At 42.9% G+C, this 11,640-nt stretch overlaps 1 protein-coding gene across 1 annotated transcript; it reads right to left on the bottom strand.

Annotated features, from left to right (window-relative positions):
• Window positions 1-202: 202 nt before the first annotated feature.
• Window positions 203-7,236, bottom strand: ALOX5AP (arachidonate 5-lipoxygenase activating protein). The gene is made up of 5 exons (XM_079974604.1): window positions 6,981-7,236; window positions 4,336-4,435; window positions 3,416-3,486; window positions 2,110-2,191; window positions 203-981 (listed from the first exon to the last, which is right to left on the bottom strand). The coding sequence occupies exons 1-5, from the start codon at window positions 7,048-7,050 to the stop codon at window positions 819-821; spliced, it is 486 nt and encodes a 161-aa protein (XP_079830730.1). The 5' UTR covers window positions 7,051-7,236; the 3' UTR covers window positions 203-818.
• Between the last annotated feature and the right edge of the window lie 4,404 nt (window positions 7,237-11,640).

Genomic DNA, 11,640 nt, shown 5'->3' with positions numbered 1-11,640 from the left:
ATGTTGTATATCATTTGAGTATTGAGTGACTTAAAATCTGTTCCCTGTTCGCACAACCAGTTTTCACCAATATTACCAAAGCTTGTCATATAACACTTTCATGCATTTTTATTTTTGTTGTTTTTGCTTTAAACTCTTACACCTGGCGAAGATTTTGTGTTACCTCTCAAGATCACACCCAGCACTTTGGACATGATTTGGTCCGATAAAAACATTGTGGACTTCAGGAATGACAGGGATCAAAGAATAAAACTAATAGTTTTGTCACTGTAAATAACTTTATTAAAATAACAGCATGTTCCAAAATGTATATCATACTTTATTCTTATGTATATTAAGCCAACGTGATAATGATAAAAATAGGGCTTTGAGCCAGATGGCTGGTTCTATTTCTACCAAAATGGAAGCCTCAGTGCCATTAACTATCATAGGAATTACAAATTCAAGAAGACTAAAAAAATCAAGCATTATGTCTTAGAATCTTGTAAAAATATTTTTTTTAATGATGGCAGCATAAAATTTTCCTTGCACTTAAGAATTCAGTGACCAAACCCATTTAAAGGAGGGAGCCTGATAAATTACAGGAACATATTACTCTTCTCCCAAAGACATGCCAACTGTGTACAATAAATCATTTTCTTGTAGGGGGGAAAAATCTGTGTTAAATGAAAACTACAAAGTCCCAAGGAGCATTGGATTTATGGCAATCTAAAAGCAGCTTTGTAGGTTCATTTCAAACATCTGCTTCTGGATATTGATTGGCTAAGCACACTGACCTCCATTCTCTTTCACCTCCTTCCCTCTCTGTCTACAGAGATTTAAGGAATAAGCAGCAGTGGGGAGATGGTACCAGTTATGGTTTTTATATACATTTGAAAATCGCTTCCAAAAAAGTAACCCAGGTAATAGTTGAGGACTCCAGCGGCAGACATAAGGAACAGGAAAGCTATGATGCGTTTTCCGAAAATGTAACCAGGAGTGCTAAGAGAGAGAGAGAGAAAGAGAGAGAAAAAGCAGTAGGTAAGAATATATTGATTTGCAAGAAACGAGCTAAACCTCTCTATCTGTCATGAAGGTCAAGCTCAACTTAAATAGAGCTCAGATGTTCAGATTAATGGGGTCAAACTCTGCACTGATGTATGTCTTGGCAAGCACAATTAATTTTGAGTGAGCCGCGCAGGTGTAAATCAGCAGATGAATTCAGTGCACAGGGCAAAATTTATGCATCTCAGTAACCAAGACGGTTCCATTTAAGAGACGTATATATCTTATCCTAGCTATTAAAAATGATAGTCACTGATTATACTTGAAACAAAATTCAATAGCCTTGCATATTTAATTCAGGGACGTGATGGGGTATGTGGAAGCCAAGAGACCAGAGACCCTCTGTGTAAGGTTCCATTGACTTCAGGGATTTTGCATTGCCACACCAATGAGGACACTGACTGCTGTAATTCTAATGGTGCCTAAACATCATACAACTCCAGTGTGTGCAGTTGAGAGCTGATACAGCAGTAACAATAACACCCATGACATCCAGTCTTTGTGAAATACAATCAGGATTGAAAGGGAAGGTGAAGGGTCTAGTCTAGGACTAGAAGCCATGACCATTAAAGTGGTATGAGAGTGCTTTAAATGAATGTGACCGTATATTTTTGCTCCGTGGAGGGAAAACACAAAGAAATACACAAGAAGTGCTCTTTTCTCCTATTTTCATTACTGAAAAATCTACATTCCAAAGAAGCAATTTCCCACATGTATTTCTCTGCAGGCATTATTCTAGGTGAAAAGGAAAACACAATGTCAAAATAAGCCTGACAAACTGATTAGGAGAATCTAGAATAGTGGCAGGATATCGACGGGCCTCCAGACATTGGTGGACTCCAACTCCCATCAGCCCCAGCCAACATGGCCAATGGGCTGGAATTGTTAAATTTATTTCCATTTCTACCCTGCCCTTTCTCTTAAAGGGCGGCAATAGAATCTGTAGTCCAGTAACATAAGGAGAGCCAGAACATCTCTTGTTATGGGGGGTGGGGAGGGAAAACAAGGAATGGACCAGTGAGCCGCCATCTTAGAACTTTTGAGAAGATGTAAGTGGGGAATTACCTCTGTGTCCTTTCCCCCATATAGCCAACAAAGTACTTCTGTCTCACAAACAAGTACATCAGTCCCGCAAAGGCAGCAGGAGCTAAAGAGAAGTAGGAAAGGCATTTGTCATTAGACATTGTCACTTCACTTGGATTAAAATGCAACCTTGAGCACGATTCAACTAAGTTTGTTATTGGTATGAGCTTTTGTGTGCGTGCACACTTCTTCAGATACCATGCACATGAAAGCTCATCCCAATAACAAACTTAGTTGGTCTCTAAGGTGCTACTGGAAGGAATTTTTTCTATTTTGTTTCGACGATTCAAAGTGGTTTAACTATTATGGCTTTCAGAGGACGAGCCCTGTGGAAATAGAAATATAGTAGTTTAAACTCGGTTGCAGCATTCGAGGAACTTCAGTAATAGCTGCAAGGCAGATATAAGAATTAAAATATATTAAGAAAAAGTTTAATTATGATAAAAGTGTGCATTGGCAATAAGTTATAGGAAATCGAAATATGGAATAGACGGGAAGTTGGGTCTTTAGTGTTAAGACCAATTTATGTCTTACTGTTTGCTAAGAAAATTTTGTGTCTATTGTTATTCCTGTGTGTACTTTGGTATTTGTGTTTTCTCTTTTTTCTTTTCTTGCTGTATCAATAAAAAAAAGAGGAAACTGCAGTATTTGCTATTTTGCCTTGATAAATGCAAAACCTAGGCTACGTACACATGCGGGATCTGAAACGCACAGGGCTCTCTCTTTTTTTGCAGAGCGCTTTTGTCGACAGTGATTTGCGGTTGTGCATCCCTTGGCACAATAACGTTGCCTAAAGCAGGAAATACTGCTTGTGTTGTCTTTACTTACAGGTGGGAGTGTATATGAAGTAGTACACATGAAGGTGCTCCCCTCCCCTCCCCTCATTAGGTTAGTCACCCACCTCCCAAGCTCTGGTGGAAATGATGTAACTTCCTCCCTCCCTCCCTCCCCCCCATGCATTACAATATTCTGCGGAAGTCTTGTAGAAGAGAGGAAGTGGCCCAGTCTTGCACCATGATGAGGTCTTCCCCAGTAGGAGGTGACCTAAGAAAACACTCTCTGTGTATATTTGAATGCCGCAAGTGCTTGAGACGTGCGCTCTTTGCACAAAACGGAATAAAACTGTTGCTGCAGAATGCACTTTAGCTTAACCAGGGATGGCATAGGGACAACATCATGTGCGCAGCCCCCTCCCAAGCATGCCTGCATGCAGCACTGAATGCACATTATCAGGCAATGTGTACACACCCCTAGGGGGATGGTGTGAAGAGGACTCTGAATACATTACCTTGACTACACAGCAAGCCAGCACACCAAAGCACGGCAAGAAAGGTAGGGTAGGCGTCTCTGCAGTTTTGGCTAGGAAGTTATTTTTAGAAAGGGATATCGTCATACTGAGAGCAAGAAAATGTCTCCATGCAATTCGAAGCAAAGGACAAGGCGCATATCAATCACAGGGAAGCTTAATGTAAAATCAGAAAGATAGCAATCTCAAAGGGATGTTCATGTCACAACTGTTATCTACAATTTTTTTTATGTAAGTACAGTGCACAAATTGAAACACAGACAATTGGGGAAGGAAGCTTTTAATTGGAACCATGGTTTGTTAGCTATGTAAACCTTGATTTCAGGTTGGCTCATTTCAGCAAGCCATGGTTAAGACTAACCACATATTGTCCAAGTATGAACATCATAACAAACTGTGGTTAATCTAAAATGTAAGCAAAACCTTCCAGACCCATCCTGGTGGCTACACCAGAGGAGGTGAGGGGTGAGCATAAGAACAAGCCTTACTTCATCTCATTTGCCTAACTAGCAAGGCCATTGTGTTTCAAAAACCGGAGTCAACAACAACATGAAGGAGAGAGCCACACCGTACATTTAAAGGACACCCAATGCACTTTTAAAGCACATGACTTCCCCAATTAATCCTGGGAACATCTAACAGAGCCAGAGTCCCCAAGATTCTCGGGGGGAAGTCATGTGCTTTAAATATGCATTGAATACGCTTTAAAGGTATGGTGTGGATCTGCTCAAAGTCTTAGAAGGCCAGCTTTCTGGGATGGGGGTGGTGGGTAGGAATAGTATCAAAGCAAATTTGAGCCCCAGAATCTCTCTTTAGATACAAGCCTTGTGTCTGCAGCAATTACAGCTGTATTGTTTGCCATTTCACTCCTCTTTCCCATGACACGCAAAATAAATACTCACTTGGCTGTAAAGACTCGCTCAAAGGGAGATGTACCGCCACGGTGAACAATTTTGCCCGTACTGTTCTTGCTTTCCTGCTCTACTTTGCTTGCAAAAAAGGCTGTTTTAGGAAGGAAGGAAGGAAGGGAAGGGAAGGGAAGAGAAGAGAAGAGAAGAGAAGAGAAGAGAAGAGAAGAGAAGAGAGAGAAAAAAGAAAAGAAAAGAAAAGAGAAGAAAGGCTTATTTTCATTTCATTTCAATATTAACGTCCCACTTTTCCTACCTGTGGGAAGCCCAAAGTGGCTAAGAAACAATGTCAAAGACGGAAAAAACAAACAGTTCCATAAACCAATGCAATGCAAATTAATTTTTCCAAAAAAGTGATGTAATAAACAGTTAAATTATAAATCAGGATATTTCTGTAACATAGTAACATCAAACAACGACTTAACAAAATATCAACTTAATGTTTCACAAATATCACTTTCAATTTTTGGATGGCTTGAAGGAATGGAATTTGGGATAGTAAAGCAAGGAAAGTCAATATATATGGAAAATCAATGCCTGGAATATGTTATCCCTTTCCAAACAAGCATTGCTGTTGGTAGTCTTGCAGGTGTCTTTGTAAGGTGTGAAGGTCCAGAGGCACCTTTCATGAGCCCAGAGTCCAGCAGCAACTGACACCAATCTAAGCCTGATGCTGGCTGAGAGCCACTGAAATTTTGGGGAGGAAAGATTAAGAACTCCTTTCATTCCTCTGCTGAAAATCCTCTCTCTCAAACTGCTTTCTTAATTTTCAAAAATGGTGCTGGGACTCCAAAACATAAGGTTGGTTTTTAAGGGGGTTGCAAATACCCAAGTTCTGTTGCCTTAGCCATTACTAAAACTGCTGTGCTTTTCTTTGAAAAATGCACACAATGTCTCTCTAGCCTTGGAAAGCACTGCAGCAATTTCAGTAAGGCCTTCAGCCAGAAAGAACTGTTGGTTCCTACCTGAATTGGTAGTTCTTGGGTTACCAATTCAGTGTGTTTGGGAATCGGATACTCCTTGCTGCCTTGTTGCAGTATCCTGAGAATTTAACATAAGAAGAATGGCCTCCAGGCACAGAGCCTGACTCGTTTACACAATTGCACTGATATAATGCTGCTAATTCAAGACAGGAGCAGGACAGAGAATGGTGCTACTAGCTGTGTTGCTAAATTGGTGTCCTGCATCTACCACCGTGGCCACAGCACTATCTGAGTCATGTTGGGGCATCTGAAGAATGCCGAGAAACCCAAACATTTTGCTGCAAGTTGTTAGTCACTATAACAAAGATACGGTTTCAGTGATCAACGGCATCCCTCCAGGATCCAGAACAAACTTGTCTAAAAGGGCAGCTTGATGCTCTAAATAGATACTCCTCCTCTCTCTACTGCTTCTCAAACTTTTTGTTCTCCTTCTGGACTTTATGCTCTCTGTTGCATATACAGTGGTACCTCGGATTAAGTACTTAATTTGTTCCAGAGGTCTGTTCTTAACCTGAAACTGTTCTTAACCTGAAGCACCACTTTAGGTAATGGGGCCTCCTGCTGCCGCCATGCCACTGGAGCACGATTTCTGTTCTCATCCTGAAGCAAAGTTCTTAACCTGAAGCACTATTTCTGAGTTAGCGGAATCTTTAACCTGAAGCATATGTAACCTGAAGCGTATGTAACCTGAGGTACCACTGTATAATGTCGCTGTGTGTGAGGACCTGTGAGTTGGAGAGAATGTAAGTTGAAGTTTTTCTAAAAACAACAACTCAGAAATCCCATTCTCCATTAATCCCCTTCTCTCCTCACTACTCCTCACTGAACCCAAAAAGTTCAGTGCAGCAGGGAAGAGGAAATGTAGAAGGGCAGCAGCTTTGAAAGAAGAAGGTTCCCAGGTCCAGTCCACAGGCAGCTTCTCCCAGTGGCGATAGGAAAGACCCCAGTCTGAAACCCCAGAGTCACTGCTTCTGCTTCTTCTTCTTTGGCGATCACTCGTAGTCAAGTAAGATTGTCTTCCATAAACACGGTTTTAACAATGAGTCCGTAAGTGACCGTGGAGGCCAATTCTGGGTCCACACGTCCTTCCACAGTGGGGACATTGGTTTCCGGGGGGGAGTTGATCACTGCTGATCAGTACTGACAAGATGGTACTGAATCGGTGTAGAGCAGCTAAGGTGATGCTGGCACTGATGCTAGGTGAGGGGTCAGCCCTGCTCAGTGTTTCCCTGCAGGTAAGAGTCTGGTCCCCCCCCCCCCGCCCAAGGGAGCCCACCTCCCACTGCCAGTCAACCTAGGCAGCAGCCCGGTCACCTCCTGCTATCACCAGAAGGAACATTTCCATCCCCACCAGCCTGCGACTTGCCAGATTTGAGATTCTTCCCCGTGCCATTCTCTCAGTGTTAATTTAACATGGAAGTTAGTGTCAATATTGCTAGGCTAAGGAATCTGGAACACACATTGCAAGTATTTAATTTAAAACCCAGACAAATCAACAAAAAGAGGGGCGGGATTCTGAGAGGAGCTCTGAAACAACATGTACAAATACAGATTATTATTATTTAAATGCATTCATTCAAATCTTTCTCACCCCATGCCTAATGCTCAGGTCTGCCTCTTTTTTTCTGACCTCCCCCCTCCCTTGTTCTTTCTTACCATTTTGGACGATGCTTAAAAGCGTAACGATGACCAGGAGGACAATGTACCCCACCACTTCTTGGTCCATGCTGACGGCAGGCTTGCCAGGATATTCTGCTCAGCCCTTTTTTTTTAGCAACTCAGCCAGACAAACCGCGGAGGGAGGAAGTGATCCTCTCCCTTATCTTGCATCATGTAACTTTTCTGATGGCTCCACAGCTAAAAGGCAGCATGATAGTAGCATATCATCTTCAAAAGTGCTATCAGTGCATTGCATTTATCAGCTGTGAAGGCCATGCCTCTCAATCTATTTGTTTCGGCTTCCATAATTTGCATATCTAGCTGACGTGCCCATGTGAAGAAGCAGAAGGGCCTGTTGCTTTAAACCAATCCATATCATGCAACCTGCGTGGATCTGAATTAACAGTGCCATCGCATTTGTGACTCCAAGGCTCAATGTGAACCATGGTTTACTCCCGGGGGCATGAGACAACAGCCTAAATTTAAGAATCTCTCTGCCACAATCTGTTTGGACCATCATCAGAACAAGATCCTGCAGAGATACCAATAAGAACTAGAAAACTAGGATAATATTGAAAAACAGGCAATTAAGTGGTTGGGTTAGTTGTTATTATTTTATCCATTTAAATCATCTTACTCTGCTCTTAAGCCAAAAAGGATCCCAAAATGCCTTACATGAGAGCAAGACGGTCCCTGTCCACAGATTTATAATCTAAAACACAACACAAAAGGAAAAAGGGTTGAGGAGGGAAAAGGAAAAGGTAACGTGCTACAAGTCAGAGTTATGCACTTCCTTCCTTCCCTGATTCTCCCTTGCATTTGCCCCATCATCGCATTTTCCTTGCAAGTAAAATATGGGATCGGGAATCTCATGTTTTCTTATGTCTGTGTAGTTCTGCCCTCCATGTAGACACAGAAGCTGGATCCCCCCCCCCCCCATTTGAACACAGCATTAAAATCTTTCTTCCATGCTTTGCTTACAAATAGCACATGAAAGGCTATCAATGGCTGCTAGGCCTGATGTCAGTATTCTACCTTCAGTTATCAGTGAGGGCATGACTTTGAATACCAGTTCCTAGGGAACACTACAAACTTAATTCTTTTTAAAACAGTATACGACCACTGTCAATTAAAATTAGCTTTTGCTTTTCAGTGGAAATTGCAGTTTACAATGGAGGAACCCAAGATATGAAACAATCTCAGACAGATGATGGAGTAACAGCCAGCAGATTGGGTAAAAAGAAGGTGGAGAAATGTTCCCTGCGAGAAGCACATGGTGTGTAACTTTGAAACTGGTAGAAATTAGTCATAGCTTTGAGGATTTTTCCAAAAGCAAATTTACAACTGTTTTATCTTGCAAACTTCCTTTGCATGCTTCATTTGTGCTGCGTTTTGTGGCTGCGAAAGGGAAGCTGCTCTCCAGTTTGCCATGTGTAATAAGATTTGTGTGACACGTGCTGCAATATCAAGGAACATAGGAAGTGGCCTTATATGTGGTGCATCTAATCTAGTCTTCTGTGCACTGACTGGTAGGCGTGTGTGTCTGCAGGATTTATTTTCCAGAGAAGGCAAATCCTCCAAATAAACAAGCAAACATCTGGACTTTCACTTTTTGAAATATGGCAACCCTACCACTGTGAGAACAGGATGCTGGACTAGGTGGGTCCTTGGCCTGATCCAGAAGGCTCTCCTTATTTTCTTAACCAGCATTAGAGAACACCTTTAGTAGATCTGGTGGTTGGTGGCAAAGCTTGGGTAGATCAGGCTTCTTAGAAACCTATACTCCAGCTCTTCCTGTCCATTACTCCAGCAGCATAAGAAATATGCCAGAATAGCAACACTGGATGACACTTCAGGATGGTCATAGACTACTTTAATCTCCTGCCCCATCCCACAGGAAAATGGGTTTAGCAACAGCAGGTTACTTTACTGGGTTGGCATAACCCACATTCAGTTACAGCTCTGACCCCTGCAAGATGCGTACAATATTGATGGGCTTCATCTGCATTGATACTGATGGCCATTTAAAAAACTGTTTACAAAGAAAAACACCCCACTTTTTTGGGGGGGGGGTTGGAAGAGATAAAATAAGACCTGAGGTTTGGGGTTTGGGTTGACAACCTCCTCCCTAATCAGAGCTATACCCAGAGCTACTTGTTTTCTATGGAGCAGCAGCAGTACCAGGGAAGACTAACATAAAAACCTTAAAATGGCCTCAGTCCAGTATATCTGAAGGAGCGTCTCCACCTCCATCGTTCTGCCCAGAAACTGAGGTCCAGTGCCAAGGGCCTTCTGGCGGTTCCCTCCCTGCGAGAAGCCAAGTTACAGGGAACCAGGCAGAGGGCCTTCTTGGTAGTGGCACCTGCCCTGTGAAACACCCTCCCACCAGATGCCAAAGAGAAAAACAACTACCAGACTTTTAGGAGACATCTGAAGGCAGCCTTGTTTAGGGAAGCTTTTAATGTTTAATAGACTATTGTATTTTAATATTCTGTGGAAGCCGCCCAGAGTGGCTGAGGAAACCGAGCCAGATGGGTAGGGTATTAATAAATTGTTGTTGTTGTTGTTGTTATTAAAAATGACCCCAGAAGTTCCATCTCTAGAATTTCTTTTGCCTTCTCTTTGTCTAATTGGCTAGACCTGCTTTCTTCAATGTCAGCCATTGCTACGACCTCATTCACTGACTAAAAACACAGGCAGGCAGATGCAGGACAGTTGGTCACAAAACAAAGGAGGGAAATAGGGCCTGCCAGTTTTGTTCTCGTATATCTGGTTCTAAAAGTGCTAAAACCAGCCTTTAAAAATAAAATGAAATATTCAAAGCTGAGAATCTGCAGTTTATGGCTCATGCCCACCGCTCCGCACTGCCACGCTGTCTTTCCAAACCTACCTTGCTGGAGACTAAACGAGAGACTGACCCTGGCAGCTATAGCACGTGCTCTGCCAGTGAGTTACTGCCTCAGATGCAAGAGATATATGTAGTGGTGAGACATGAATACCCAATATTATCCTACCTGTGTGTCAACAAAATTGCCCAGTATATCCAATGATGCTATTATTTGCATGGGCAAATATACAGAGAGGAAGAACATAGGAGTGTTTTTTGTTAAATAGTTCCTGCACTGTGCTTCTCCCAAGATCCAATCTCCACTGCTAATCCATGGCTATTTCAGATTGATCTGAACGGTTGCAATTTATAGTAAGGGATACATTGCTGGTCTATTCTACAGGAGGAACTCTGGTCCTCTAGATGCTACTAGACTCCAACTCCCATCAGCCCCAGCCAGCATGACCAATGATCAGGGGTGATGGGAGGGGTAGTCCGTCATCATCTGAAGAATCACAGGTCTGTCATCCCAGGGCTGCTCTCACAACCGCCCTACTCCATATTTACTCCACCCCATGGAAACCCAGCCATGTCTACCTTTTACTGTACATGAAGAGGGGCTTTCGGAATGCCAAAATTTTGGTGGCACACTAAAATTTGAACCCAATATGTTGTATCAGGTGTGTGCGACTATCTCACTGTTCACTTGGAAGAAACAGGCTTTTCACCCAGTACTGGTTATGAGAATAGACACTGACGTCTGATCCCTCCAGTAAGATTTGAAAACCACATATTGGCATGGGGTGTCTTGTGACGGCATTAGTCCTTTCAATTCTGCTTCCTCTCTTTGTATCATATTTTCACCATCTGGCACCCTATCCTATTTTTCTTTTCTCTTGTTTTCTCTTACTCTTTTTTTTCCCAGCCCACTTCAGTCTTTACAAATTCCTTCCCCACCTTGTCTAAGAGATGACATAGGAACATAGGAAGATGCCTAAAGGTAAAGGGACCCCTGACAGTTAAGTCCAGTCGCGAACGACTCTGGGGTTGCAGGGCTCATCTCGCTTTACTGGCCGAGGGAGCTGATGTTTGTCCGCAGACAGTTTTTCCGGGTCATGTGGCCAGCATGACTAAGCTGCTTCTGGCGAAACCAGAGCAGAGCACAGAAACGCCTTCCCGCCAGAGCAGTACCTATTTATCTACTTGCACTGGCGTACTTTCAAACTGCTAGGTTGGCAGGAGCAGGGACCGAGGAACGGGAGCTCACCCCGTCGCGGGGATTCAAACCGCCGACCTTCCGATCGGCAAGCCCTAGGCTCTGTGGTTTAGACCACAGCACCACCTGAGTCAAACCATTGGTCCATCTAGTTTGGTATTGTCTACACTGACTGGCAGCAGCTGTCCAGGAATTCAGAAGGCAGGGGCCTCTCTCAGACCTTGCTGGGGAAGTCTGGGGTTGAAGCTGGGGCCTCCTGCATGCGCAGCAGATTTTCTGCCACTGCTCTACAGAACCTCCCTGTTCCCAGTTCCTGTTCCCATTAACCTCTAAAGCATCTTGAGCGGTCGAGCTCAGAACATAGGGAGGTGCAATTGTGAATACCTTTTCAGGATCACACAAATTCAAAACAAGGCAATACATAGTCATTTTAATATTCTCATTCTGCATTCTGGTTGAGACACACTTTTTCACCGGCTTTCATGGATACTTAGTTATTGTGTGTGTGTTGCTGTTGCAGCTTGGCTTAATTTTGTTTTTTTGAATCTTTACTTACCCACAAAGGATGTGGTTTCCTTGTTCTTTTCCTTTTCAACAGGCCTGTTAGAAGCAGC

This window comes from Podarcis cretensis (assembly GCF_951804945.1).
Source record: "Podarcis cretensis genome assembly, chromosome: 4".
In the NCBI taxonomy this organism is placed as follows: Eukaryota; Metazoa; Chordata; class Lepidosauria; order Squamata; family Lacertidae; genus Podarcis; species Podarcis cretensis.
This window is presented reverse-complemented; position numbering and strand designations above follow the sequence as displayed.